A 27157-nucleotide genomic window follows, 5' to 3' on the forward strand; every position below is an offset into this window, starting at 1 on the left:
AATATCTCTTTACAGATTTATTTACATTGCAGCACTGCATTTTTTTTTTTGTGAATTGTTGCTTTTTATTTATTTTTGTATGTCTAATCGCAAATTTAATACCCACCGAATAAAATAAAATGTTCATATAACTGACAAAAAAAAAAAAAAAAAAAGACAAAACATACAAAAAACAGAAATAAACATTTAAATATAAATTCTTGTTAATTCAAAGTTGTGCAAATATTATTTCCATTTACACAACGACATTGTAATTTACACAACTTATTCTGGTTTTTAATATTTTTAGACTATGCTCTGCTGTATAGAAAAGCCTTGTCAATTTGATTTTTGGCACAGGACTCATTCATGTTCTCCATAGGCAGAGCTACTGATCTGGAAGTGCCTGGATGCATAAAATTTGAAATTACGAATATTATTAAAATTTATAATTTCAAATTGCATGCACCCTTGAATTGACAGGAATATGTTTTTATTATTTTTTTGTTTTTAGTTAATATTAACTTTGCACTTAATTCAAAAAGCAACAATTTACAAAAAAAAAAAAAAAAAAAGTAAACACAACAATGTAAAATATGTTGGTAAAGATATTTTTAATTATTCCGTCACAAAATATTATATTTAAGAGAGAGGGAGGGTAGATAGAAATAGAGCGATACACAGTAGCATATGGAAACAAGAATTCAATTTATAAGTATTAATAAATAGAATTTTCTTTTTCAAATATACATTCAATCTCAAGTATTTTTATAAACAGTGGCTAACACGGCAACTATATTTAGATTCAATTTACATCAAAATATATTTGGGGAAAAGGAAACAAACTTCAAGAAAAACATTTTTATTTTGTTTAGCAGTGTATCAAACCACCTTTTTCTGGGTTATTTAATGCCAAAGCTATTGTAAACCATTTTATATATGTATGCTTACTTAAACACAAGTTGTTGATTTTAGTAAGAGTGAAGTACAAAATTCAGCAGGATATTTTCTCCATACCATTCCAATGATTCAAACATAATCCCTTAGAGATTTGCAGTCATAAAAACATATACATTACAGATCATGCTATTAATACCGTAGAGAATGTTCTTAAGTGCATAATACTGGATGTTTACCTTTGCAGAATCCATTTCAGCAGAATGTCTAGATTTTCTAGTCACACAAGGACTAGAAGTTGGAGTGTTAGCAGCACTTATACACAGAGACACAGCACTTGAAGGATCATGTTTGACTAATTTGATAGCTCCTTCCATCAAATCAATAAAGTTATTCACTTGAGCCTCAGGCAACAGATCGACACCAACCTTTAAAAAAAAAAGAAAGCATTTTTAAATTTTATTTTATTTTGTCTATCGACATTCTCCAAAAATAACCAATATCTGGTTTTATTTTTTTTTCACACCAGCAGCTAATATGGTCATATTAACGTTTGAGACAACGAACAATGAAAATAATTCTTGCCACAATTAGTGAATAGTAATTACCCATTGGAACTGTTCTATCTTGAAAGCAAGTTTGATGAAAAAGGTTTCATAATGCATTAGTTTATAATACTTAAATAAAACTTGTAGTTGCATTGATTCATGTCAAATCACCACTTATGAAGGTTAATGAGATGATGAATTGTCAATTAAATGATGATTACTATTATAAGAAGATTGAAAATGATGCATAGAACAAACAAAATTTGTTTATTACTTATATTGACACTTTATGACAAATATTTGAGACTGGATGACCCTATAATGGCAGTTTTGTGGTAATGTATTCAACAGATTGGAAGTTCTTGGAAAGAAACTGTGTACATGGAAATTCCATTTGATATTAGGTGTACACAGAAAAAATAAAAAATTTTGTATTGGTGGTAAGAAGACCAGTTCTTATTATGAATGTCCTACAAAAAGGAATTAGAACCAGCCAGTGGAGCTCAGTCAAGCACCTTCCATGGCAATAAGGATATAGTAGAGAAAGATTACTCAATCTGTTCTGTGGGAAATGATCCATTTCCCACAGAAGAGATCATCCATAATTAGATTGCAAAGTCAATTTTGTACTTAGATAAGAAAGAGTGCTCAGAGTCTAAACCACAGATGTGGAAGTAGTATTCCATCTAAGAATGTATCCAAATTTTATATAGGCATCTGGACTTAAATAATTTCAAGAGTTTAATTTTGCTGCCAACTGTTTTAGCGTTCAATCTTTTTCGGATTCTGCTTTAGAGTAGACAACAACAGATTGTTTATAAATTAATTTCTACGACATGCACTTTTTGTTTTGTTATGCATGTATTACATGGGGGGGGGATCATTTTAAATGACTACAGATTGAATACTTAAGATTGTTTCAAAATAAAATATATTTTTAATTAAGTAATAAGAAAGTGTCATTATCAAGTAACATGAAAGGCTAAGTGGCCAAATTTTGACAGAAGTTTAGGAATTGTTTTTTTTTATCCAGGAAAAATCCGAATGCTTTTTATAAAAAGAGAAAGATTAGCAGCAGTAAATCCTATAAATTAAAGTTTCACCATTTTACATGCTCGTACATGGGAAGCTTACTAGGTAAAAGAGTACCTTTGATTTTCAATATATTTTTAGGAGACGGTTACATTTACTAATTTTGAAAGGGATACAAAGTGTTATAAAATGGCTAAAACCAGTGAACATAAACAATCATACCAAATTATCAGCTATTTCCTCGGGTTTATCATTTTCCAGAGTAAATTTATAAGTAACAGAGTTCTTGTTGGCAATGTCTAATCGACATTCCACCTCTTGGCCCTCCGCTTCCACGCTTAAAATGGTCAGTTTCAAACCTTTCTCGCTACGCCGCCTTTTTATACGAGATTTTCGACGAGATTTTTCAGTTATAGCAGGAGCCGTACCATCACTTTCGCTGTTGAGGAAGGAAAAAAACAAAATAGTAAAAAATTGGAATAAATATAAAAAATTTAGTATCCTCTCTATAATAATAAAAACAAAATGCTTTAATATTGCTTGTTTTATTTCTGCAATCAAATAACCAATTACATGTTTTGCTTACATATATTATTTTGTTTGTAATATTTCTTTTTCTATTTTTATAAAACTTCAAAAAATATTATTCACTTCTTTAAAATGAAGATATTTATACTTCCTTAAGTCCTTAATCTATAAAAGTGAAAATGTGTGTGCAAGGACAATTTATTTATACTCAACAAATTTTTGAGCTACAGACTTGAAATTTCGTATATAGGATATACAAACATTTAAAAAAATTTTTTTAATCAATTTTCATAGAGAAAAAAGGGCTGCTAAGGGGTAAAAATTAGTCTGTAGAGGTCATCGGATTTTTATGCTTGCAAACTGATTCACGAATGCACATGCAGGAATTGTTAACGTGACAGATTCTTTATGTTAAGAATAAGTAGGTGTGAAAACACTTCTTAATGATTGTGTCAAGCTGGCCTAATGGTTATCATACTTGACTCTCTAGCTCTTAGCTGGAGTATTTTTTTTGTGGGGGGGGGAGGGGGTTACTTACAAGAAGTGAACTGTTCAGAAAAAAACAATGCTTGCATGCACATGTTTCAGTTTCTTTTGTTTTTTTTTTTAAAAAAAAAGGAATTTAACATTATGTTTAATACCGGGCAATGGCATGTACATCTGCATGTAATAAAATAAAAATTCTTGTCATCAACAAAAGGAAATATAGTGTGAAAGACCAATTTTTCAAAGGAATAAATACTCCATCATAAACCTCTACAATCTTGTCATATTTTCATAGTTTTAAGTTTATTTCATGTCATGGTAAATGAAAATGGTAAATGCAGTCAATATAAAAATAATAATAATGAATAAGAGGAAGTCACATACTTTGATAATAGTATATTTATTTGATTAAATTATACACACACAGTGTTACATTGCTTGTCTGACAACTAATTTATAAGATGCAACCATTCTTTTATGGTTTGTAGAGGAGATAGATAATCCTATACAACATTTTACTCATTACATGATACCATTTGAATGTTGCAATGTTGTTCCTATTTACTTGCTTTCCGACGAGGGCAAAGTTAGACATAAGGTTAGTTTTTAATGTGGGGAAAATCCAGCTCTCAAGAAGGGGTGATCTGCAATGTAATGTAATGGATGGGGGGTGGGGGGCTCAGTCTAGAAAAATTTCTCCTTCACTAACTGAGGACAAAATAGACTAAGTAAGAGTAGCATCAGAAGAGCTACTACACTTTGTTCTAAGCTAAAAGGCCAATACTGTGTTATGTTGTTATGGCATTATGAAACACTATCTCGATATTTAGGTACTTTGTGTACATATGGATTCTATGCTGCTGTAGTTTAATAGACACGCAAAAATGGCAACTCACAAAATAATATATCGCATCATATAAAATTTGATTGCAAAAGAAACATTGAAAAGCTTTAGAATTTAAAAAGATAAAACATATTTTACTGCTGGGTTATCCCTTCAAGGTTTAGAGGTCAATTTTAAAAACATTTTTTTTTATATGAAAATCGATCCAGACAAGGCATGAAGCCACTTGATGTAAGGAGTTAAGAATAAAATAAATACATTTTGTCAAAAACTAGCCAACAATAAGTGTTAGCTAATTATATTTTCACTCTGAAAACAGCAATTCTTCCTCCTTTGTTAGAAACATTGTTCATGGAATGTGAGGACTGAAAATAGATTAAAGAGATCATAAGTTGGACAAAGATTGCCACCGCAAGAGGACCAGAGACAATGGATGGAATAGGCAAAAGATTACTAAGATGCATAAGAATCTTTTTAAGATGCAGCCATTCTACCGATGCATTTAGTAATGAAAAAAAAAATCTATTTCAAACTTGAGCATAACAAACCAAAGATACAATTTCAAAACTCAAATCAATCTGGCCTATATCCTGGGCTATTATCATAATACAGATAAATTTTCATAAAGATTGTAGTAAATTAAATTAGTTTCTCAAAAAAGACTAAAAACCACTTGTGAAGTGAAACACTCCTATGAAAACAACTTTTTTTTAAATGTCTCCATTTTACGTGTGAAGAATGCTTTTTTAAATCTAAGTAATAAATAAAAAGAAAGGAAATTTCACACATACAAAAAAGTTCAATTTGTAATCTAAACACATGTAATATTTGATAGCAGAAATAAAGTGAGCAATGGAGAAAGCTTTTTTTTTTTTTTTATTACTGACATTTTTATTTTCAGGTGATTATTTTAAAATATTTCCATATTACCAGTCATCCAGGCTGGACTAAGTAATTGTTGAAATAAATGCAGCAAATATTATATTAGTAAAAACATACAACAATATCAAAAATGCTGTTCGGTCCCAAATATACATAAACTTTAAGATACTAACCTTTCCCTGCCAATTTCATCTAAGATTCCAGACGATGGTGGGTAGACCAGTTGAGGCTCAGGAGCAGAGAAACTGCCCGCAGCTGCTATCTGCTGGAGCATTTGTTGTTGATACTGCTGAGCAGCAAATATATCCAACCCTGACAAATTAGCAGCCTAAAAAGAAAAGGAAGATATTTTTTGTAAACAGAAGCCAATCACAAATATTTCAGTTAAAATTTTTAAATAAAAAGGATTTGTTAACTTAAAAAATAAAAAATTTAATCTCAGCAGCAAAACATTGATTAGAGAAAAAATTTTACTTATCTTTATTTTTTTAAAAGGAAGAAAGGACTGAGGAAATAGCGGAATTTTGTTTTCAAATTTATAAAGCACAAAGCTATTTTAAGAAATTATCTTTATGATATAAATATATTTTTAGGATGTGGGGGATTATATTTTACTTAATATTTCATAAAATTATTAAAAGGAAAAGTTTTGATGACATGGTTACAAGTTTTTAGCAGATTTTGATTATAAAATATATTTTAAGAACAGCTGGCTTGTATCCAATAAGATTTGTATAAATTTTATAAAGTAGATAAATATACAATTTGGACGAGTGCGGAATTAATCCTTTTAAGGTTGAATATATAATGAATATCTGATCTAATCCATTTAGATAAACACAATTTTACAACCTGTCCATCAGATTAAACAAAAAGATGTTTAATAAAAGATAAAGCTTCAACAATAATGTCTAGCAATAGAATGTATACAGATTAATTTTTCTGCTATACAAATGTGCAAGAAATTTAATATAAAAATTGCCGTTATAAGCGAATGCTTACAAGACTTAACACATACAAATGTAGATTACAATGAAAATACTTTTTAAGATTTTTACTGACAACTTTTAATAAAATGATGTCAGAATAAATTGGAGTGAGGATTTATTATATATATATATATATATATATATATATATATCAATCAAATATAGGATTTAAATAGTAAAACGGATTGTAAATCCAATTTTTAGCTTTTAACAACACAGACCAATATTCAAGCGACACCAAAGGGTTCTGATTAAGAAATACCAACACACACGTTAAATATTTATTAATGCAAGGCTGGCTTAAGTTTTAAATTTTTTTAAATTTTAAATACAAATAGTCTTCAAAATACAGAGGAGAAAAGAAGATTAAACAATATTAATTTTATAACAACCTTTGTCAAAGGTTTGTGCACATTCTGAATCATCAAGTCAAGATATATAAGAGAATTTGTATCTAGGCATTTCGAATTTAAAATCAAACATTTTCTGATCATTTCATTTTTATATTTTGAGGGTTATTTGCACAAGGAAACTTAAACCCGACTTGTGTAGACAAAGGGAATTTTTTTTTTCAGCTCACATGCTGCTGCTGCTGTTGGTATTTCTCAATCACAACTCTTTATTGTTACTTTATCCGATTATTCTGACGTTATTTCTTTGCAAATAGCTTTCCAAGAATATTTAACAAATCATTGTTGTATATTATTTGACTTACACTAACATGCCAATGTTCCAACCAATTAAAAATATATATTTTTTAATAAATTATATACAATTACATATTTAAACAAATAGTAAATAGTTAAGAAACCTGATATTTTCAAGGATAGTATACAAAAAAATTTTTTTTTTTTTTTTTAGATTTAGACATTGTGAGACAATGTACAAAGCATCACCTTGGATGATAGTTGGGGAGAGGAGTTGGAACATCAGTGTAGAAAATCAATAGGTTGAAATTTTGATTTGTCAGTGTAAACCTTATATACATATTTGCTCTAACAATTTTAGTATAGAGCACTATCAGATGTAAATTAACTTTATTAGTAAGTAATAATTTTGAATTTATTGCATGTATAACTCTTATAATGTAACTGCATATAAGGGCAATTAAATTTTTTGATACTAAAAACATGTATTAATCTAATTGTAGAATTATGTAAACCAGCTGTTCTTTGAACAAAAATCAACAGAAAAGCAATATTACAGGTTTTATTTTGCTTGTTATTTATTTTTTTTTTTGCTTTAGCTTTTTTTTTCTTTGAAGGCAAAGCAAACAATTGTCATACATGCGGCCAAAAAGCAAAATCCCTTTCATGCTTGTTGGCATTGTGTAATATAAAATGCAATTTAGAAAGCTAACTGTTGCTACAATGTGAAGGAAAGGAGGTGTGCTTCTCCTTTGGGATTGATATTAATGGAATAAAAATCCCAAGTAATTGAACAATTACTTTTTATGTATGTGAATAAAGTAATGTTATGAAAGAGTTTTTAATTCTTTTACATGACTAAATGACTTTATTTCATTTCTGTTAAATCAGTTTTTTTTTTTTTTTTTCAAGCAAAGTTTCTTTTATAATAACTAACAGGGATACCAGGCATCATTCAGAATCCTAATTTCTATAAATTACATAGATTAGTTATTTTACTTTTTACATTATCTGTAAACAATCTGCTTAATATTGTAATTTGAAATTTAAATATGATTTACTACCAATAATTATAAAAAAATTATCAAATTTGTTCCTGGTGTTATGGATAACGATCAGAGGACTTCTGAGTATGAGGTTAAAAATTCCTCCATTTTTGACTCATCAAAAATAAAATATTGATCAGCATTAAATATTAAAATTGATTGGAAATACAATTTGTATTTTTAACAAAGACCAATATTTTCAATATATGACTGATGAAAAGCTGGCCCTTTTTTATATATAAAATAAAGAAAAAATTGGAACTAACAAAAACATAATAGAATGACATAAAATACATAAAAATAAAAATTCAACCACAGAAGCAATATGTGTTCACCAGAGACATGAAACCCAATGTTATGCTGGGACTTGAGGGTGACTTATATTAAGAATTGTATAAATTATCACACATTTTAAAATCAAAAGCAATGACCAATTTAAAAAAATTAACATTTTAAACATCATTCCATTGATTTTAAAAGCAATATTTCTGAACATATGATGGCCGTAAGTTTGTTTGTGCACTGCCATTGCTTCACAAAGGTTTTAAGCTAAGCTTGTGCATGAAACTGTTTTCAAGTGAGGAAAGGCTTTGCATATGACAAATCTGCTCTCTAAGCAACTGCTACTCCGACCCCCCCCAAAAAAAACAAGTCTACATCATTGGAAGCAACAGTCACCACAGTTGTTACATGATGCCTGCTTTAAACAAAAACTAAATGAGACATGCTTTTTATTTTTACTACATCCTCAGATATCAACCACTATATACGAGTCATATTCTTGGTACTTCTTCACTATAATAATCCCATCATTTTTAAAATCGCCCCATTTAAAATTTTTAAAAAAATTATTTGCATTCTTCAGACTATTATTCTCATTTTCAGTGTTATTTGCATATTTCAGTCGATATAACCCCCGACCTCCATGTTGTCAAACTCAGAAAATTGCAGAGATTTTTCAATGGAACACTTTACTTAAACCACGGAGATAGAATGCTCTTGTTCTATCAGCTATGACTAGGTAGAAGTCCTAAGCTATTGTATTTCTGGGTTGACTGCACTGAGGATTGAAACTTCAATCTCAATGAATGTAACTTTTGCAACTGAATTTTCCTAAATACTCCACCCACATCTAGTAGGAATTTTATAAGCCATAATAAACCTATTTTGTTTCAAGATATAATTATCATTGTTTATTACTACATTATATATACTTGTTCTTTATTACTGTCTACTTTATTAATATATATTATATATTATTTATAATTAATAGCTCCCAAATGGTGTTAAATTCTATACTAGGTTTGCTTAATAGTTGATTGTCACCCAGCATATGCGCTGCTTCTTTGTTGGTATAGATTAAAGGTTTCTGTTTGAAATTCTCTAAAGATTCCCAAGTTAGACAAGATACACCTGAAGAAGGTGTGAGATTACACTGACCGAAATGTTATGCAAACAACACTCAAAATGAGAACAGTAGTCCAAAGCCATCCTCGTCTCAAAAATTCAGAACTGTAAGTCTAATTTTTGCGATAATACTCTAACAGTTACAAGCTTTTAGAATTCTGGTCCATGCCAAGAACAAGTAATCATTTTTTATTTTATTTACATGTTTTTTGTTTTAGGTGATTAAAATAGATAATTTTAGAAACTAAAACATGATCATTAAAACAAATGAAAAACTGACACAACTTATCTTTTAAATAAATGAAAATTTTTTTCCTCAAATTCTTAAAATTTTTTCATAATGTTTTCCAAAGTTCAAGAAACAGCAAAAAAACAAATTAATAAACATTCAAATAATGACTATGGTCTTGTGTAACTATTTTATAATGACACCAACAATAATGGTTGACACCCAAATTATGTAGCAAATGAAAAGCTAAAATAACCCCCCTCCTCCTCCCCTTGGATTATTTTTTTTCAATGAGAAAGAAAGCATAATAATATTAACTTTGTGACTGCCTTCATCACAACCGTTGTTATATTATGCCTAAACACACATCTATATAAAGTTGAACTATTTTCACACTGATTGTGAGACTAAAAGGACAATTTCCTATTCACAATTGAAGAACATCTTTCTAATATATACTTCATCATGTCTATTTGATCCATGTCTAAAGGTTAACTAATTTACATATTGTTTTTGCAAAAGAACTTATTTTTTTTATTCAATGATAGTTTTCATTTTATTATTATCCACAGGTTTATTTACAAATATTTTTTATATTATGCTTAGCATTTAGGGTTACAAATAGCCTTTCTAGGAAAATTACTTTGAGAGGAATTCTCAGTTTCCTCAATTTTCCTGGGTAATACTATGGACATGAGTCTCACTACTTAACTAATAAGTATCTGTAAGAACGTGTTTGTATTGTCACTTTCCTAAGCCTTACTGTTTATTATACATAATAACATGCTGATATGTCATCAAGGTAAAGAATAAAACATTGACCTTTTTGCTCGATTCATTTTTTAAAACTATACAGTAGTAAAAGAAAATGAAACACGTTTTGAATATAATGTATTAAATTGACATCATTTAGTGCTAAATCTAATAAAACCGTTTGACTTAAATTCTGTATCATTAACACATTCAGTTTACATATCATTTAAAGAAATGAGAATCATGTTCAATTATCAGTAAACTAAATGAAAACATGTTTTTATAAAAATACATGGAAAAATGGATTCATGCCTTAAAATCGTACTTTTCTTTTGCAAAAAAAAAAAAAAGAAAGAGAGTTCATCAAACTGTTTTTAACAAATTGAAATTGAATGAAAACAATTCTTTTTCTTTTTTAGAAACAATTTCATACTTTGAATACAATCAGAAAAATCAAAACCAAAAAAAAATGACTTTTTTTTTGTAACAAACCCAGCACAAAGCTGATAGTTTTCTAAATCTGTAAACAATAACTGAAAATAAATCATTCAAATCTGATGTCTATCATTTGAATACTTTTCTTCATCAATAGGATAACAGACCTGCATTGAAGTTGACAATAGGTCTTTCTCATTGGTACCAATGGTTGATAAATACACGTTCGTGAACCACTTGGAAGAACAGTTCAACAACCTTCTTAAATAGTAATTTCATCCCAATCAGGTTACGTGAAACTGGGATTAATAATTATTTTTACGGCCAGGATAACATCAGAAAAGGACAATGAATAGGGTTAGAACAGAGGGAAGGAGAGTTAAATTTCATATTTTCAACTGGCCAGATCATTAGAAGACATTCATGATTATTTGTATTTGAATTTTAAAAATCAATATACACAATTTTTTTGTATATTCTCAAATACTTTTATATATAAAAAAAAATTAAAGACAAATATTTTTGTTTCACAATAAACACCATTTTACAATTGACTTTTTTCTATGTGCATAAATTTTATTTTGGAGCTTTGTTTTAAAGAAAAATTGTCTTTCCAGAATTCCCCCATATTAAAAAGGAAAAATCAAGAAAAATCTGTATAATGTATGTACCTGTGATAAAATAAGAATATCATATTCCAAAAAATCACATTAATTGATCAAGTAATTTTATTTTTTATAAATAAAATCATTTTTAAGTAATTTGTAGGCATTGCAATGTAAATCTAGTAAGTACATATTGTTGGGTTATCTCCCTTTGTTTATTAATTTTTTTTTTTTTTCTAAAGTGGCAAACTTCCTGGATATTAATAAAATTTGGTTCTCTTATTTATAAATAAAACTACTTGATCAATTTATGTGATTTTTGGAAGATGATATTCTTGTTTTTATATGGCTGTGTACATCATACAGATTTTTCTTCATGCTTTTTATATATAGGGGGAATTCTAGACAAGAGCCAAAAAAATTACTTCATATTTGCTAAAACATCAAATTACAAATAATTTCAGCTTCAACAGCCATTGAAAAATGGCTATAATTATGATAAAAAATAAAATGAAGCGAATTAATGATCGATATGTGAAATATAAAAATCAATGTTGCACACTCTTGTTTCATAATTAAGTTTTATATTTGAAACATTTTTCATGATTTTCTTAAATATTCTGTTACTTTATACAAAGTCAAAATGGAACAGATAACAAGTTTGATTCATTTAAAGCGACAAGTTAAATATTCAGTTTTCATTGTGGTTTAAAAATAGATTAAAGAAATATTTTAAATGTTTAATTATTTAAAATATCAAATGATTTTCTTTTTAATTTAAATTTTTTTTACATTATTAAAAATTCAGATCTTTTTTCCAGTACTTAAAATGGATTAAAATTTACTAAAAAAAGAAAAAAAAAAGATGCATCTAAAAAAAACTTTTTTTTTTTTTTTTTTACTATGCATTTTTTTTTTTTTTTTTTTAAATATTTAATGCATTTGAAAATAAAAGTAAAGCATTTTTATAGATCCTTTAGACAACAAATTCACCAAAATAGACACAAAAACAATAATGGACCCATGACATATTTAATAGTAATAAAAAAAAAAGGGGGGGGGGGAAATAAAGGAAAAATAATGCAGTTTTTTTCATTCTCTAAATTAATCAGTTTAGTGTTTACTCATTTTTCATATTTAACTATTACATGTTAATTTTCCATTTGTCAGATTTTCTCATTCTGTTTACATAGTTCAAATAATTTTGCCAATGATAAAATAAAACTCAACTTTATTAAAAAAAAAAAATAAAATAAAAAATTCAGATAAAATTTAGTTTGTATTTAACTGAAGTTTTATAAAATTAAAAATATTGTTTGTTAAAATATAGAAAAATTTTATTTTGCTTGTATGTATAATGCAACTCATTTTAAAAATATTTTGAAATATTAAATGCATTGCATATGAAAGTACTTGTTGATGAAAATCAATTTGAATTGTACGATGTTATCAAAGCATTAGAGATAAACTGTTATCATTTTCAAAGCAAATATAAAAAACATTATGCATAGATGAAAATTTAAATTTACATACTATCTAATACAACTACTGAACAAGGGAGGCATAGTAACAGAAATCATAAGCAATTATTGCAGACAATTATGTTTAAAATTATGGCAAGAATTCTGAGCAAATGAAAGCCAAGTAAACTTAAAACTAAGATTTTTATTTATTTTATTAGATTAGCAATAAGTTTCAGTGTTTTGCAAAAGCAATCTGTTTAGAGAATATAAATGAAAGTTAAAATCGTCTTAAATAATTTGGTCGAATCAAGCCTTGCACCAAGCCAAGATTTTGGGTAAAGGAATATTTCAAAAAGCAAATTCAACAATTATAAATAAAATCAGCAAATAATCAAGTGAAAAAAAAAAAAAAAAAAAAAAAAAAAAAAAAAAAAACAAAGTTGAAACATCTTTCATATTTTTACCAAGATCAATTTTTATAAAATTCCATGTTAATGTGTACTAACAGAGCATAAAATAACTATATAGTTTTACTAATAGTTATAGAAAATTCTAAATAATTGCAATATAGTTTAAAATAATAAAATTAAATGTTAAACAAGTTTCCAAAGTTAATAAGAGAGTAGCAAATAAACGGACATTTTTTTCTTCGAATATTTACGGTTTCATCAATAATAAAACTATCTGCCACTTTTCTGCTATGAAAACAAAAACCATCTTGGCAATTCGATAAAATGTTAAAGAATTACAAACAAAACAAAATAAAGAAACTATTAAAAATTTATTTTTAGTATATATTAAATATATCAGTGTAAAGTAGATTGTTTAGAGCTAATAATCATTTTATTAAGTCACAGAAAATGAATAAAGCCAAAAATAGTATGTCTAGATGAATCCTTTTTTTTTGTTTGGTTGATTCCATAAAATTACATTGTAATAACTATCATGTTCAAGTGAATTTAAATAATAAAAATAGATTGCTATTACAGTTTTAAGTGAATAAAAACAAAAAGAGTTGTGCAGTTGTATTGTGAACTTTCAAACAGATCAAATGCTGTCAGTGAACTTTTGTGATGGTGACTTCTCACTGAATAATGCACTACAGATAAATTAACAGGTGATTCTATTCAAAACATTACTTAGGAATAATAATTATAAGCATTTATAGTGCACAATTTGTAAGACTAATTCAATTTTTTTTTTTTAAATTAAGGTAATTGAAGAAAAAAGTTAATACTTAATAACAATGTTAATTATCATATGAAGAAGCCAAGGTTTTCTTTTTGTAGTTACAACATAATTAAACAATTTTAACCCATCATTCCATTATTCACTAGAAATAGAATCACTAGTTATTACAGTTTTAGAGAAATCTTTAAAAGAATGTCTTAAAGATTCTAAACAAATAAAAATAAAAAATAAAATAAAAATCTTGCATAATTAAATCGTCAGATGCCAATTATCGAAACCATTAATATAACCACACCCTCTCCAATCCAATTTTAAAAGTTAAATACAATGTTAACTTTAATGGAACAGTTTAAGTAATTAAAATGGTAAAAGTGTAACCTTTAAACTAAAAATTATTAAAACAAGGAACATTTAGAACAATCATGATTATTTCAAATTGAAGTGAACAGTTTTATTTATAAAAATAACCGTACCATAAAATTATAACATGCAAGATTAAAACAGATTTGATTATTTCTCCACAAGATCAATTTATTATCTTAAGTGCCACTGATTTGTATTTTATGACATAGCCTTTTTGTGGATTATTTAATGCCAAAAAACAATTCATTATAATTAATTGAATACAATTTCCGATTTTAGCCTTAATCTAATGGAAATTGTCAATGCATATTTCTCAACAGAATTCATAGATATAATCTTGTAAATCACTAAGTGATGATTCCTCAAAATCCTGACTATTTTGAGTATAATTCTTTTGGAAACGTTTTTGTATGAAAGCACTGAAAATGTATCAATTATTGTTTTTTTAATTTGATAAATAAATTACTAAATTAGAAATCTAGTATTTATATTAATACAAATATAACCTTTATAAACATACTTTTTTATTTACCAAAAATTATTTTTCAGACAGAGAAAATAATAGAAAATAATATTAGCTATTGTTCATTTAATAAAAGGAGGCAAAATAAAAAAAAGAATACTATAATCTAAAATATTAAGATTCAGCAAAATTCATATTTTACATGCAACTAAAAACAAGATCGAGTATGAATGAATTTCATATATAACAAAGAGAGACTCATCAATAAAATAGCATTTTTTTAGGCTGGTTGTCGAGATGATATATGGGTGAGGAAGGGGGTCTGCTGTTTATAGCAAAATTATAAAGCAAGCTTAACAGCATCAACAGTCATGGGTGCAAAGATAAAGCGGCAATTTGCAGCAGGCAGTCATAACAATAGTAAGAGAAGGAAAGAAGAGGAAGAGGAGAGGCACTGTTGAACAACACACACCTTGGCCTGTAACCTGCTAATACGTGGACTCTTTCGAGGTGAGTCCACACTTCTGGCTTCACTGGGTTTTTTAAGGAATGGTTTCCTAGTTGTTGGGGTCTGAACAACTGGAGTAGTAGCAGGGGTGCATTGAGCCTGAGCTGGCTGACCCTGGATGATAAATGGGCAATCAAGACGACGACAAGCCTGAATACAAGTTCAACAGGTCAGCTAATTTGGTTAGAAAGAAATGACTAACAGACATTATAAAGACAGGTCATTTTAAGAGTAGCATAGACATCTACAATGATACAAAGTAGGTGATCTGGGGGTTAGGATGAGGTGGGGGCATTATTTATCTGAGCTTAGTATTAAATTCAAAATGAGAGGGAAAAGCACTTTCATAAATATATCAGGTTAATTTCATCAGCTAGAATTGAAACCAAAACATTTAATACTCCAGCCTTAGTTGTTACTATTTGAATTCTCATTGAATGGATAAAACGTTATAATTTAAATGATTTTAATGTATAAATGTATATTTGCGCATGCGTAGAAGAGGATTTTCAATCGACTTATGCCTTCAAATTTAAAAAAAATTGTGATCTCCTTAGAATCTATTTTTACCAGCTAAAAACAAGAATCAAATTTGTTCTACAAGTCCAAATCCACTATATATCAAATTTCAAGTCTGCAGACCAAAAATTTACAGGAGTTTTGTAGAGAGCGTTCCTCAAACAGACAAAGCCATATATATATATATATATATATATATATATTTATATATAAGCGAGATAAGACTGATAGAATTCAGATGAAAATCCTGATAGATATTACTTGAAGTAATATTTTCAAGTAGTATTTCCTCTGATGATATGAGCCATTGTTGAAAATCCATGGATTAAGGAAATTAAAATAATCCCTTCTATATATTCCTTTGTTAAGCAATAAATTCTTAAATCGAATATATGCCTCTATATGTTGCTTTTTCAGAATTTAAAATTAAAGCACTAAATTTATATATATATATATATTTATATATATATATATATATATATATATATATATATATATATGTGTGTGTTAGTAAATTATGAAAATATGATAATTAAACTACATAGAGGTTTCCCCATTTCATCACCATAGGAAATCCCAAGTTAAATGGGGATAAAAGTTTGTGTAGCTTAATTGCTATAAATTTTTATTACCTAGCTCTCATGTACTGTAAATATCGGAATCTATACATATTTCTTTATAATATTTTATGCAGATACATATAAGAATAAAGGATAATGATAATATATTAGACCATATTATATAAGTAGGAATATTATAAATCTATATATAAGGTTATGTTTAATGCTCCCAAAATGTATACTAGAATTATTCACAAAGACGTGATGTAATGAGTAAATTGTTGGTTAGCAATCAGTTCTAAATGACAGTTTTCTGAAGGTTGAACGTTCAATCCTTATTTCAGGTAGTAACTAAGATTAACATAAAATTAATACTTCTGCCTAATGATGAAATAAAAATCAATTCTGTAGATGGAATCAAGAGTTAAGTTTGAACAATTCAGTACCAGTTAAATTGATTAAAACATTATGATTATAATAATAAGATGAGAACAATATTTTGAAGGATTCAAATTAATATAATTAACTATTTTTAACTAGCTAAAAGTTGTTTTTTGGAGAGGAGGGGATCGCAAAAATACTTTCATTTTATTATTAATATATTGAAACATTAATTGAACCATAAGTATCGACTTTCAATTTATAATGTTGCTACATACAGCAGGTGAAAAAAACTGATAATGCATTTTTATTTCCAATTTAAAAACAGAACAACTGAAAATAGAAGGAAGAGATTATAGAATAACTCTAAGCATTATTGTAGATGTCTATTAGATAAAGAGAATCAATAGAACTGAGATAACATTGCTGCATATTAAAGGATTAGTAGCCATAAAAGCATGAGCCTAGTCAGCAAAGATCCATCATGTGTAACAGCCTTGGCTCTAATTGATCACAGCATTTAGTATTCCAACCAAAGGCTGTAAGAAAATTAACAACTCTCAAATCAAAAAGTTAATAGATGAAATAGAGAAAGAATTTGATTTAAATACATAAAATCAGAAACTGAACCACAAAAATTGAATACAAAATTTTAGTTATCTATAAGAAAATATTCAATGATTCAATTAACTTTTTTAAAATACCTTTATCCACATATAAAGGGTATTCGCCTGTAGTTTTTCTCACAGTAAAATTTAAAACCTAGAATACTTTGATCATAAAACATTAATTCAGCAGTTTTGTAGCAAGATTTTGTTGCAAAATATCTTAACTTTACACAAATGACAGAAATACTTTTTTACAAATTAAGAAAATATGTAATAACATTAGAAGTAAAAAAAATATGAAAACATTTCAAATTTTAAGTTATGATAGGCAAACATATTTTGAGTTTGAATTCTGAATTTCTATATTGCCGATACTATCTTTAACTTTTCCAACCCTGCACAGCCAATATATTGGCTCTAGCAACATAGCTAAAAAGACGACATGGCCGATATTTCGGCCTTCTAATAATACGTTATCAAATAATTTTGCTATTCACATATTGTCTTTTTGGCTAATTATTGCTTAATTGGATCACGACCCATAGGGTTAAATATAATACATGTAAAATATATTTAAATAGTCAAGAAATTAAATTGCAAAGAATTTGTAATCCCATTACCAGGAAAATGTTAATTTTTTAATATATTTTCTACACTTCATGTTAGTAATTAGATACTTTGAATTAACTTTTTTTTTTTTTTTAATTCAATATAGCTATTATTTATATAAGATATGGGCAACACAGGGAAGCCGTGCTACTTTAGTATAAAGCATGCAATTGAAATGAAAATGAATTTAATGTTAATCATTGATTATTTTCCTACTTTACAATCACAATACACAATTCACTATACTAAGCATGATAATCAAAGGAAAACGAAAAGATTGTGTTTTTATTTGAAATACAAAATTCAAAGATAGAATTAAAAAAAGAAAAAAAAAAAAAAGAAGAAAAAAAAGATCTGCAGGATCAACAAACAAAATTAAAATTATATGATTGGAGCATTGTGCATGGTGAGAGAGTTTATCTGTACCAATATTTAACCTAATGTTTGTTAATATATATATATATATATATACCCCCCCCCTAACACTAAAGATTAATTGTAAAAAGCTAATTTAGCTTAACATAATGTTTGAGCCTTGTTAAGGCGGTGTATAAAATGTAAGACTAGCTTCAACAGGTTTCCAAGGGATGAAGGATCAACAAGAAGAGCATCCAAAAAAAAAATATAATACAGTCGATCATGCCAAAATGGATGCAAACGAGAAACAGACATGGTACATGATCATTAAGCAGCCTTAACAGTCTAAAGTGCACCACAGCAGACAGTGTTGAGCTGTTAAATGGGGATAGAATTAGATTGTAATTGCTTGAAGGGGGGAAAAAAACACCACTGAAAGATAACTGCCATATTTTAGAGATGTGACAACCAATAATAAAAATTTTAAATGCTTATATCACGCACATGACTGATCAGATGTGACTTTCGTTTTTTTTATACTAAATACATTTTGAAAACAAATTCATAATCAATTTAAGATTTAATCATTTACTTCCTCATGTAAACATTAAAAAAGGTACACATACACTTTTTCATTTATATTTGAAAAAAAAAAAAAAAAAAAAAAAAAAAAAATTTAATCAAATTGTTTTAAATAGAATTTTGAAAGTTAAATTTAATTATGTTATCGTTTGGTCATAATATTATTCATTAAATTGCATTTTTATATTAATTGAAGCAAATGGCCACACATGATTTTTATAGTATTGCTGTTTTAATCTGTATTTTTTTTTAATAGGTTTCAAAATTTTCAGTCTTTGAATATATGAAGATTTGCTAAGAATTTTAAAGTTAGAAATAACTTTCATTTTGGCAATTTCAATACTTCCAAATTTCTTTCAAATTTAAAGATTCACAAAGTAATATTCTTTTTCAGTTATATACAAAATATTAAAATGGCTAATCTGGTTTTGATATTCTGATATTTCAATATTCAATAGTAGGTTTTAAGCCAAAAGAAAGTAATTTCTGACTAGAATTAATGTTTAGAGGTAAAAATGAAATGGGTTTCCTTGTGCTCCTAAACAAAGGAAACAAGAATTTTACAATAATCCTTCCCACAATGCACTTTATATTCAAGATGGTGATATTTGATTTATTTTGGAGAGATGTTTTAAAATTAATAATTGGAACAAATTCAATGAAGGAATAAATGTATAAAAAAAAAAATAAATTTGGCAATAAAATTTAGTGGACATCTTACAAAATGTTGAACTTTCAATTTTAAGAATTAAAACAAATCTGAGAAATTAAAAGGAAGTGTTTGTTGATCGATTTCCTGCCAATTATTCTATTTTTTTATTTTGCTAATGAGTTACGACTCATCAAGGCCAATAGCCACTCAAAGGTACTGATGGATTGCCAGTTGAATAATGAAGAATATGACAGAAGATTGAAAATGATTGATGGAATGAATAAAGTTTGACCATATATGGGCAAAGGTTAGGACAAGAATTTGTTTTCATTGAACTTTAAGATGATTGTGTTCTAGTCTGCAGTGATGTGCCACAGATAGAAATTTTTTGGAAGGAAATTCTTCCTGATACAAGGCAAGAAAGGGAAGTTTTTTTTGTTTATTTTTCTTTGTAAATATCTTAGGAAAAGCTAGAGATTGAAGCAGAGTCAAGCACCTTTTGTTAAAATAATGATAGATTAAAGAAAAAACTAACACGATCTCTTCTGTGATAAAGTGAGAATAGATCACTCACTAGATTACAAAATCGTTTTAGTATTTGTGAAGGTAGGAAATAGTTCTTCAAGTGGCACCTTCTCAGGTGGCAGCAGTACTCCATCTTAGGACATGCAAGACTCTTATATAGATCAAAGATTGTATAGGAGTCAGACACTTTATGGAACAGTAAAATGAATCATTTTTTCCAATAACATTGGCAAAAATTGGATATAAATCTTCCAGGTCTAAAGTAAAAATCTGTTTGGAATTAATTAATCAATATTAATGTTTTCATTTTTACACATCACACACAAATATATGATAATTTTTCTTCCCTTTAAAATTAGGATAAGCCCAAACTTGATTTATATATATATATATATATATATATATATATATATATATATATAAATAAAAGTGAATGTGTCTGTGTATCTGTGTGCATTTCCCTACGCAATAACCGTCAATTTTTAGTCTACAGACTGAGATTTGGGAAAATCGATGTGATTAGTTTTTGGCCAGAAATTTGGCGATTAAGGGGTCAAAGTTCAACGATTTGACCTTTGAGAACTCTATCAAACTCCTCCGACAATTTTGGGTCTACACACTTGAAATTTTAGATATAGGTTCCTTGGACATGGATCTAACTTAATAACTTGATTTGAGCCCAAAACAATAAATGTTAAGGGGTCATAATAGGGGTCAAATTAAAAAAAATTGACCTCTGCTGTCTCTTCCAAATTACTCAGACAATTTCTGGTCTAAATATTTGAAATTTTACATAAAGGGTATTCAGATATAGGGCAAGCTTTTTCATCAGGTTGGGTCGAACATTTTTAGTTACCAATATATAAATGTATGTATGTCTGTTTGCATGCCTGCCTTAAACTTTCAATAGAGGTGACGGATTTTACCAAGATCAGTATCGTTTTAAAGTTCGATCTTTCATACGACAAATATCGAAAAATTGGCTAAAAACATTAATATCTTCCCCTTCAACTAGGCACTTTTCTACAGGGGAAGAGGGCACTTTTTTCGCCGATATTTTTGAAAGTTATCCTCTCCTTAAGAATGTCTAGCCTTAATTTTAAAAAATGTTGCTTCCGGTTTGGCAGTGGTCGTAACAGCATAAACGTTAGGTTTTACCCCGTTATTTTCCTTCTTTGTGGTATGGGTTCGAGCCTGCCTTCCTACTACCACTTTTTTTTTTGCTCAACATACACATCCAAACACGCGGGCAACGCCGGGCGCCCATGTTACTATATATATATATATACACACACACACACACCAATATTTTTTATTTTAATTATGAAATCATCAAATTATGAAAATTCACCATCTCTTCTGTCCTACACCCCACCACAAAATATTAACATGATAAAATACATCTACATTAGGTTATTCTTATAGAAAAATCATCAATTGTACATATCTAAACATTACATTTTAACATTTTCATCGGATAAATGTGTGAGAAGGGGTGAAACATTCAAAATGGTGGCAGAGCAAGTTTTGTTCATATGAGATTTTGATGAGGAAGAGAGAGAAAAAGAGTGAAAAAAGTAGGTAAGAGGGCAGAGGTAATAGAAAAAAGAAGATGGAGAAAGAAATAGAGAAAGAAATGAAGAAAGGGAAAAATAAGAGAAAAGAACATGAAATAAAAAAAAAAGGGAAAAAGATGACGAGAAGGGGAGGGGGCTAAGTGAAAATCAGAGATGTTCCAAATTTCTCCTTGGAGAAAGGTCATTGGTTTTAACATATACAAATCCAACGTTATATTAAATCATTTAAATTCTGCTTGTTGCGTTTTAACAACTTGTTAGAACAATGGCTAGAAAAGTCTATGTAATTATATGTAGATGAGCAAAATTTATTTTAATTTCAAAACGCACTATGACTTTCAAAATTATAGCAATGGAAATTCAACTTTCACAATTATTAAGTAAAATGTTCCAAGTCATTTTAAACATACCTAAAGTTTTGAAACATCCAAATTTATGGCAGTTATATTTCAAATATGCAATTCAGATACAAATATTTGTTGAATTTTCAAGAAAGAATGTAAAATTAATTCCAATAATTTTTCTTAGAAAATATAGACATATTTCTGCTTCTAAAAAAAGAAGAAACTGAATTATTAAAGATAATTTTTATTAATTTTTTAACGCTTTGGTTCATTGAACAATAATTCAAAATTCAGAACAAAAGTTTTGAAACCTGATAAAAATTATGCATTTTATAATTTTTACTTTCTTGAAACATTTCTCAGAAGATTATATATATATATATATATATATATATATATATATATATATATATATATATGACCTCCACACAAGCAAGTTTTTTCAATTTAAAAAATAAGGACCAAATTTAAAATTATCCAATTTTTAAAAACATTTTCAAAATTTCACTAACTTTCCCGATCATATTATATTTGCATATATACAGCAAACTGAATCTCTCTAAAAATTGAAAATTAAATTTTGGGGGAAAAAAAAAAAAAAAAAAAAACATTAAATCAATTCTTTGCGATTTCAGTTTGTAATCACTATTGTGATTTACAAAAAATTAAGCAATTTTTTTTAGTATCTACTGATTTCTCTATTGGTATTATTGCAGTGAACTACTCTGGTTACATGTCATAATTAGTTAGGACTGATAAAAAAGCAATGCACCAAACACCCAGGATCAACAGGTTAGTAAAAAAAAAAAAAAAAAAAAAGCAAGAAGAACAATTGCTTTTAAACATCTTAAGTTTGCCTCTTAGTAGAAAATTATTTAAACAATCTCTAACATTTTAAATTGATTATATATATATACCTATAGATGGATGTTTTTTTTTTTTAGTGAAAGTTTGTTTTTTTTACCAACTAATTTCAGACAGTAAAATGTCAAGTAAAATATAAAAAGCGGGATAACATAAGTGGAAATAGAAGAGCGACCATTTTACTAATTAAAAAGCTTTTTTAAAAACGAAAAAATATTAACCATAAGTAGTTAATTTACAACAAATCTATGAAGCAATATATATTTTTTTCTTCTATTTTATGAAAGAAAAAATTTTAAATAAAAAAAATGTAGGGGTAAAAACAACAAAAGGAAAGAAATTTAAACTTGACCATTACACAAGGCACAAACACAACACAAATGTCTAAGTCGTCTTTTTTTCTAAGGATAGCACAACGTCAATATGCATTAATAGATGCACAGCCGGCATCTCGAGTGTGCTGGCTGTGCAATCTGGTGCTGCATGGTAAGTGAAGGAGTTTAAAAGAGCCTGATGACTACCTGATATATTGATGCCTGAACCAACTGCTGGATTTGCGCATTTACAGCTGCAGCAGCTTGCAGGTGGTATGGGAATGCTACCCCTTGATTGAACGACGGTGCAACTGATGGCAATTGCACATGACCAGAAGGAAGTGCAGTCTGGAAAAATACAAGTACCTTTAACCTGAACCATTTGGCTACAAGACTAGACAGATTAAGGAAAATTCAAGAATTAAATAAAAGAGAGCATAAGTTACAAAGTAAAAAACAGCAAATGAATTTATTGGAAAATTTAAGTTGAATTTAAGACTTTACAGATTAAAAAAAAAAAATCTATAGAATAATGGTTGCATTAAAAAGAAATTGACAAGCTACACGAGATTTCTCAGTTTACGTTTTAAATCATACAAGCAGCAATTCATTCTTCATGTGAACAGTCTGTAAGAGATGCAACACACAATTATAAATCGATCAATATTCAAATTCTATATTTCATGTGCATGGTAGTAAATACATTTCTGAGATATGAAGATGAACACTTTAATGCTAAGTTTTTCAGTGAGAGAATCAAACTTGAATTAAAATGCATATACATATATACATATTAAGTATAATTTTGTATTTTTGAAGAAATAAAAGCAGAGTGCTTAATTACATTCCTAAGAGCCTAAATATATTTATTACATCTGATACTATACAATAATATTTCAATTAGCCATTAACATCAGTGATTTTAGGAAGTATGCAAGATTCCATCCATTTGTCTAAAAAATACCACATATGTTCCATTCATCAGTCAGGGAGTTAAGTGGATTAGACTGATGAATGGCGACCTTGTATTTTTCAACAAAACAGAATTTTCTTAAGATATAGGAACTCCACATTTGGTTTGTAGCCAAATCTGCAGCATCCGTCCAGATTCTTTCCATTGCTGGCAAATCTCAGACTTGAATTTGGCATACTTTTGCTTGTTTTCATAGCAAGAATATTTTACAGGAACAGGTTGTTAACCTGAAACCAAACTAACATTTAAGGAGACTGTAAGTGGGGAAGTCTCTGCTGGAGTTGCAGACCAATTGTGATGGATTAAGATGTGGGTTGTCTTCAAATCCTGAAACAGAGGTTTGAGTCAGTGGTTTAGTCACGAAACTCATACACTCCTATACTTCCTAAATGTACAGATGTATGCTAATCTGATTTTACCAAATATAAATAAATTTGCAGTAAAATTATCGAAATCACAAAATACATGACACTGTGAAAGAAGTATGATGTGATGAAGTTCAAATTGGGAGATAAATTGGATCTAGGATACAATAAAAAGTCCAAAATGAGAAATTATTTTAAAAAGTTCATTTTATTTTTTTAAATTTTCTGTTGATTTCTAAGCAAACAATTCAACATGTTTTGAATGAATATTTAATTAAATGAATAAAGTCACGTTTTTATATATATTTTTTTAAATAAAGAAATAAAATTTTATTTAATCATTAGTTTATGAAGTTTTTCACTTAAATAATTTGAAAAACGTTTTAATCTGATCATATGGTACATACGAGATTTAAATTTAATAGCAAAATCCTTAAAAAACAAATACAATTTACATATTGAAAAGACATTTTTGCTCTTTGCACATCATCCATTTATTGAAACAGATCAGCATTTCTATTCTTCAACTCAAAACTCATTAGCTTCAAATGAATAATTGTTATTGACAGTGAAAAATAATCTCCATAAACTTTGGCTATATTGTTATATTTTCTTGAAAATGCTTTTTTTAAAGTGATTTTCTATAATTTTCATTCAATTTAAAAAAAAAAAGAAAGTGTTTTCAAAACATTCATGTGGCACAAATTCAGAAATAAACCAACAATAGTTTAAAAACAAGTGACCAATTTTTTGTTTCATTTTGGTGGTCCCTGTCATATTTAGATACAATAAAACAGTTTTAGTTAATTTCTAAAGATTTCAAAAGGAATTACATTTATAGATTTCTTTGAAAAATAATCCAAGTATAGTTTAGCATAAAATGTAAGCGGTTAAATGTTGACATGGGCAATTCTAATAATTGAAATATATGGTAAAAGAATTAGAATATAGTTGAACTAGAAAATAATCAAGTTTGATTGACAAATGAGGAGTTTCTTCAATTTTTTTTTTTAATTTAAAATTTACTGAATCTGAGAAACGTTTAACACGTTCATTAAAAAGGTTTACTTAAAACAGCCCCCCCCCCGTACATTTTCTGATTAAATAAAGAACTTGAAATTTGAAGTAAAAATGGGGAAAAAAAAAAAAAAAAAATTAATTGGTTACAGTTCACCAAACCTTGTTGGGATGTACACCTTTTAAATATATTGGGGTGGGTGGGGAGTTTTGATGTGCTTATTTGTGGTACAAAAGAGAAATTTCAAGAAGGCCATAAACTGGGATCTTTTTAGGTTGAAAATAGCAAGTTTGATGAGGCAAGATTAAAAAAATGAAATACAAAAATAGAAAATGGCTATTTCTTGACAATATCCTGGCATATTTAGCATTGCCTTCTGTAACTTGCAGAATATTTCATTTTTAGAACTTCCTTCACAATTGAAGCATGGCAATTCTGTCACTTTTCATAAATTATTTTAAAGGAAGCTGGTAAGAGTTGTAAACCATCCAATTAATATCATTTTAAAGCTGGTTGCCTTTTTGTTTTTCAGTGATTTTATTCCCTTTTTTACCATATTTTAAAATTTAAATTAATGAGAAATAAAAAAAAAATTACTTCACCAGGCATTTTCAATCTTTTTTTATTTATTTATTTTTTTTTTTATTCAATTTTCACCCGAAACAAGGCACAGTGTCACTTTGAAGCAGGGGGCTACTATTAGGGACTTAATTAGCGGGGTCATTATGAAGGGAGATGAGTAGAAAGATGTTTGTTAACATTACACTTGAACTTCTGCATATCATTGCAGTTGGGAAAGCAGAATCCCGGAAGGGAGTTCTAAAGACCCGCAGTTCTGGGGAAGAAACTATTGGAGTAAAAGGCTTTCTTGCACCTAGGGATCTCTACTGTAAAGGGATGAGATTTAGTAGCTTGTCGGGTTTGTCGGGGGTAGTTACGTCGGGGAGGTACAAGTGCTTGCAGTTCGTCAGAACATTCACCATTGAAGTATTTGTAGAACAGGCAGAGGGATGCAACATCTCGTCGATGGGACAGAGGCTGAAGCCTAGATGACAGTTCAGGACCTATCAGGTTGGCGACTCTCTTTTGAACCCTGTCCAGGAGCGAGAGACAAGCAGCAGATGCACCAGCCCAGGTGTGACAACAGTACTCCATACATGGGCGAATGGTTGCCTTATAGAGGTATAGGATACTGTCAGGCGTGAGTAGTTTTCTAGCACGGTAAAGGGAGCCAACCTTCCTCGCAGCAGCCTTGGCAATGCTCTCAATGTATCTATTCCAGTTCATATTCCCTGTAAACGTTAGGCCGAGGAGTTTAAAAGAAGTACTTTCAGGCAATGTGTTCTTGGCCATTGCTATTGGTGGTAGAGAAGGTTTCTTGTAGTTATTGAAGGAAACAAGCTTAGTCTTAGCAGCATTGAATGTGACCAACCATTTTTATCCCCATTCCACTACGGATTGGAGGTCATCCTCTAGTGTTTCTGCCATTTCCTTGGATATGTGTTCATTTGTTTTCCCCTCATGTCTGTTATAGAGAGTGGTGTCATCGGCAAATATACCCATCTCCGAAACAATTTTATCAGGGAGGTCATTTATGAATATCAGGAATAATAG

General features: G+C 28.4%; 1 protein-coding gene across 13 annotated transcripts in view; it reads right to left on the minus strand.

Moving 5' to 3' along the window:
- Nucleotides 1–27157, minus strand: part of LOC145243377 (uncharacterized) — a 158086-nt gene that overhangs the window by 57408 nt on the left and 73521 nt on the right. For 6 of the 13 annotated variants that reach the window (XM_080106211.1, XM_080106204.1, XM_080106208.1 and 3 more), the window contains exons 9-13: nucleotides 23395–23535; nucleotides 15260–15409; nucleotides 5370–5524; nucleotides 2679–2895; nucleotides 1116–1304 (exon numbers count right to left, since the gene is read on the minus strand). In XM_080106211.1, coding sequence (XP_079962337.1) covers nucleotides 1116–1304; nucleotides 2679–2895; nucleotides 5370–5524; nucleotides 15260–15409; nucleotides 23395–23535 — 852 coding nt within the window. The remainder of the gene's footprint in view (nucleotides 1–1115; nucleotides 1305–2678; nucleotides 2896–5369; nucleotides 5525–15259; nucleotides 15410–23394; nucleotides 23536–27157) is intronic. The other 7 variants (XM_080106206.1, XM_080106210.1, XM_080106200.1 and 4 more) reach the window with 2 other exon arrangements.

Source organism: Euprymna scolopes, chromosome 22 (genome assembly GCF_053919585.1).
Source record: "Euprymna scolopes isolate OS-2025 chromosome 22, ASM5391958v1, whole genome shotgun sequence".
NCBI classification, from domain to species: Eukaryota; Metazoa; Mollusca; class Cephalopoda; order Sepiida; family Sepiolidae; genus Euprymna; species Euprymna scolopes.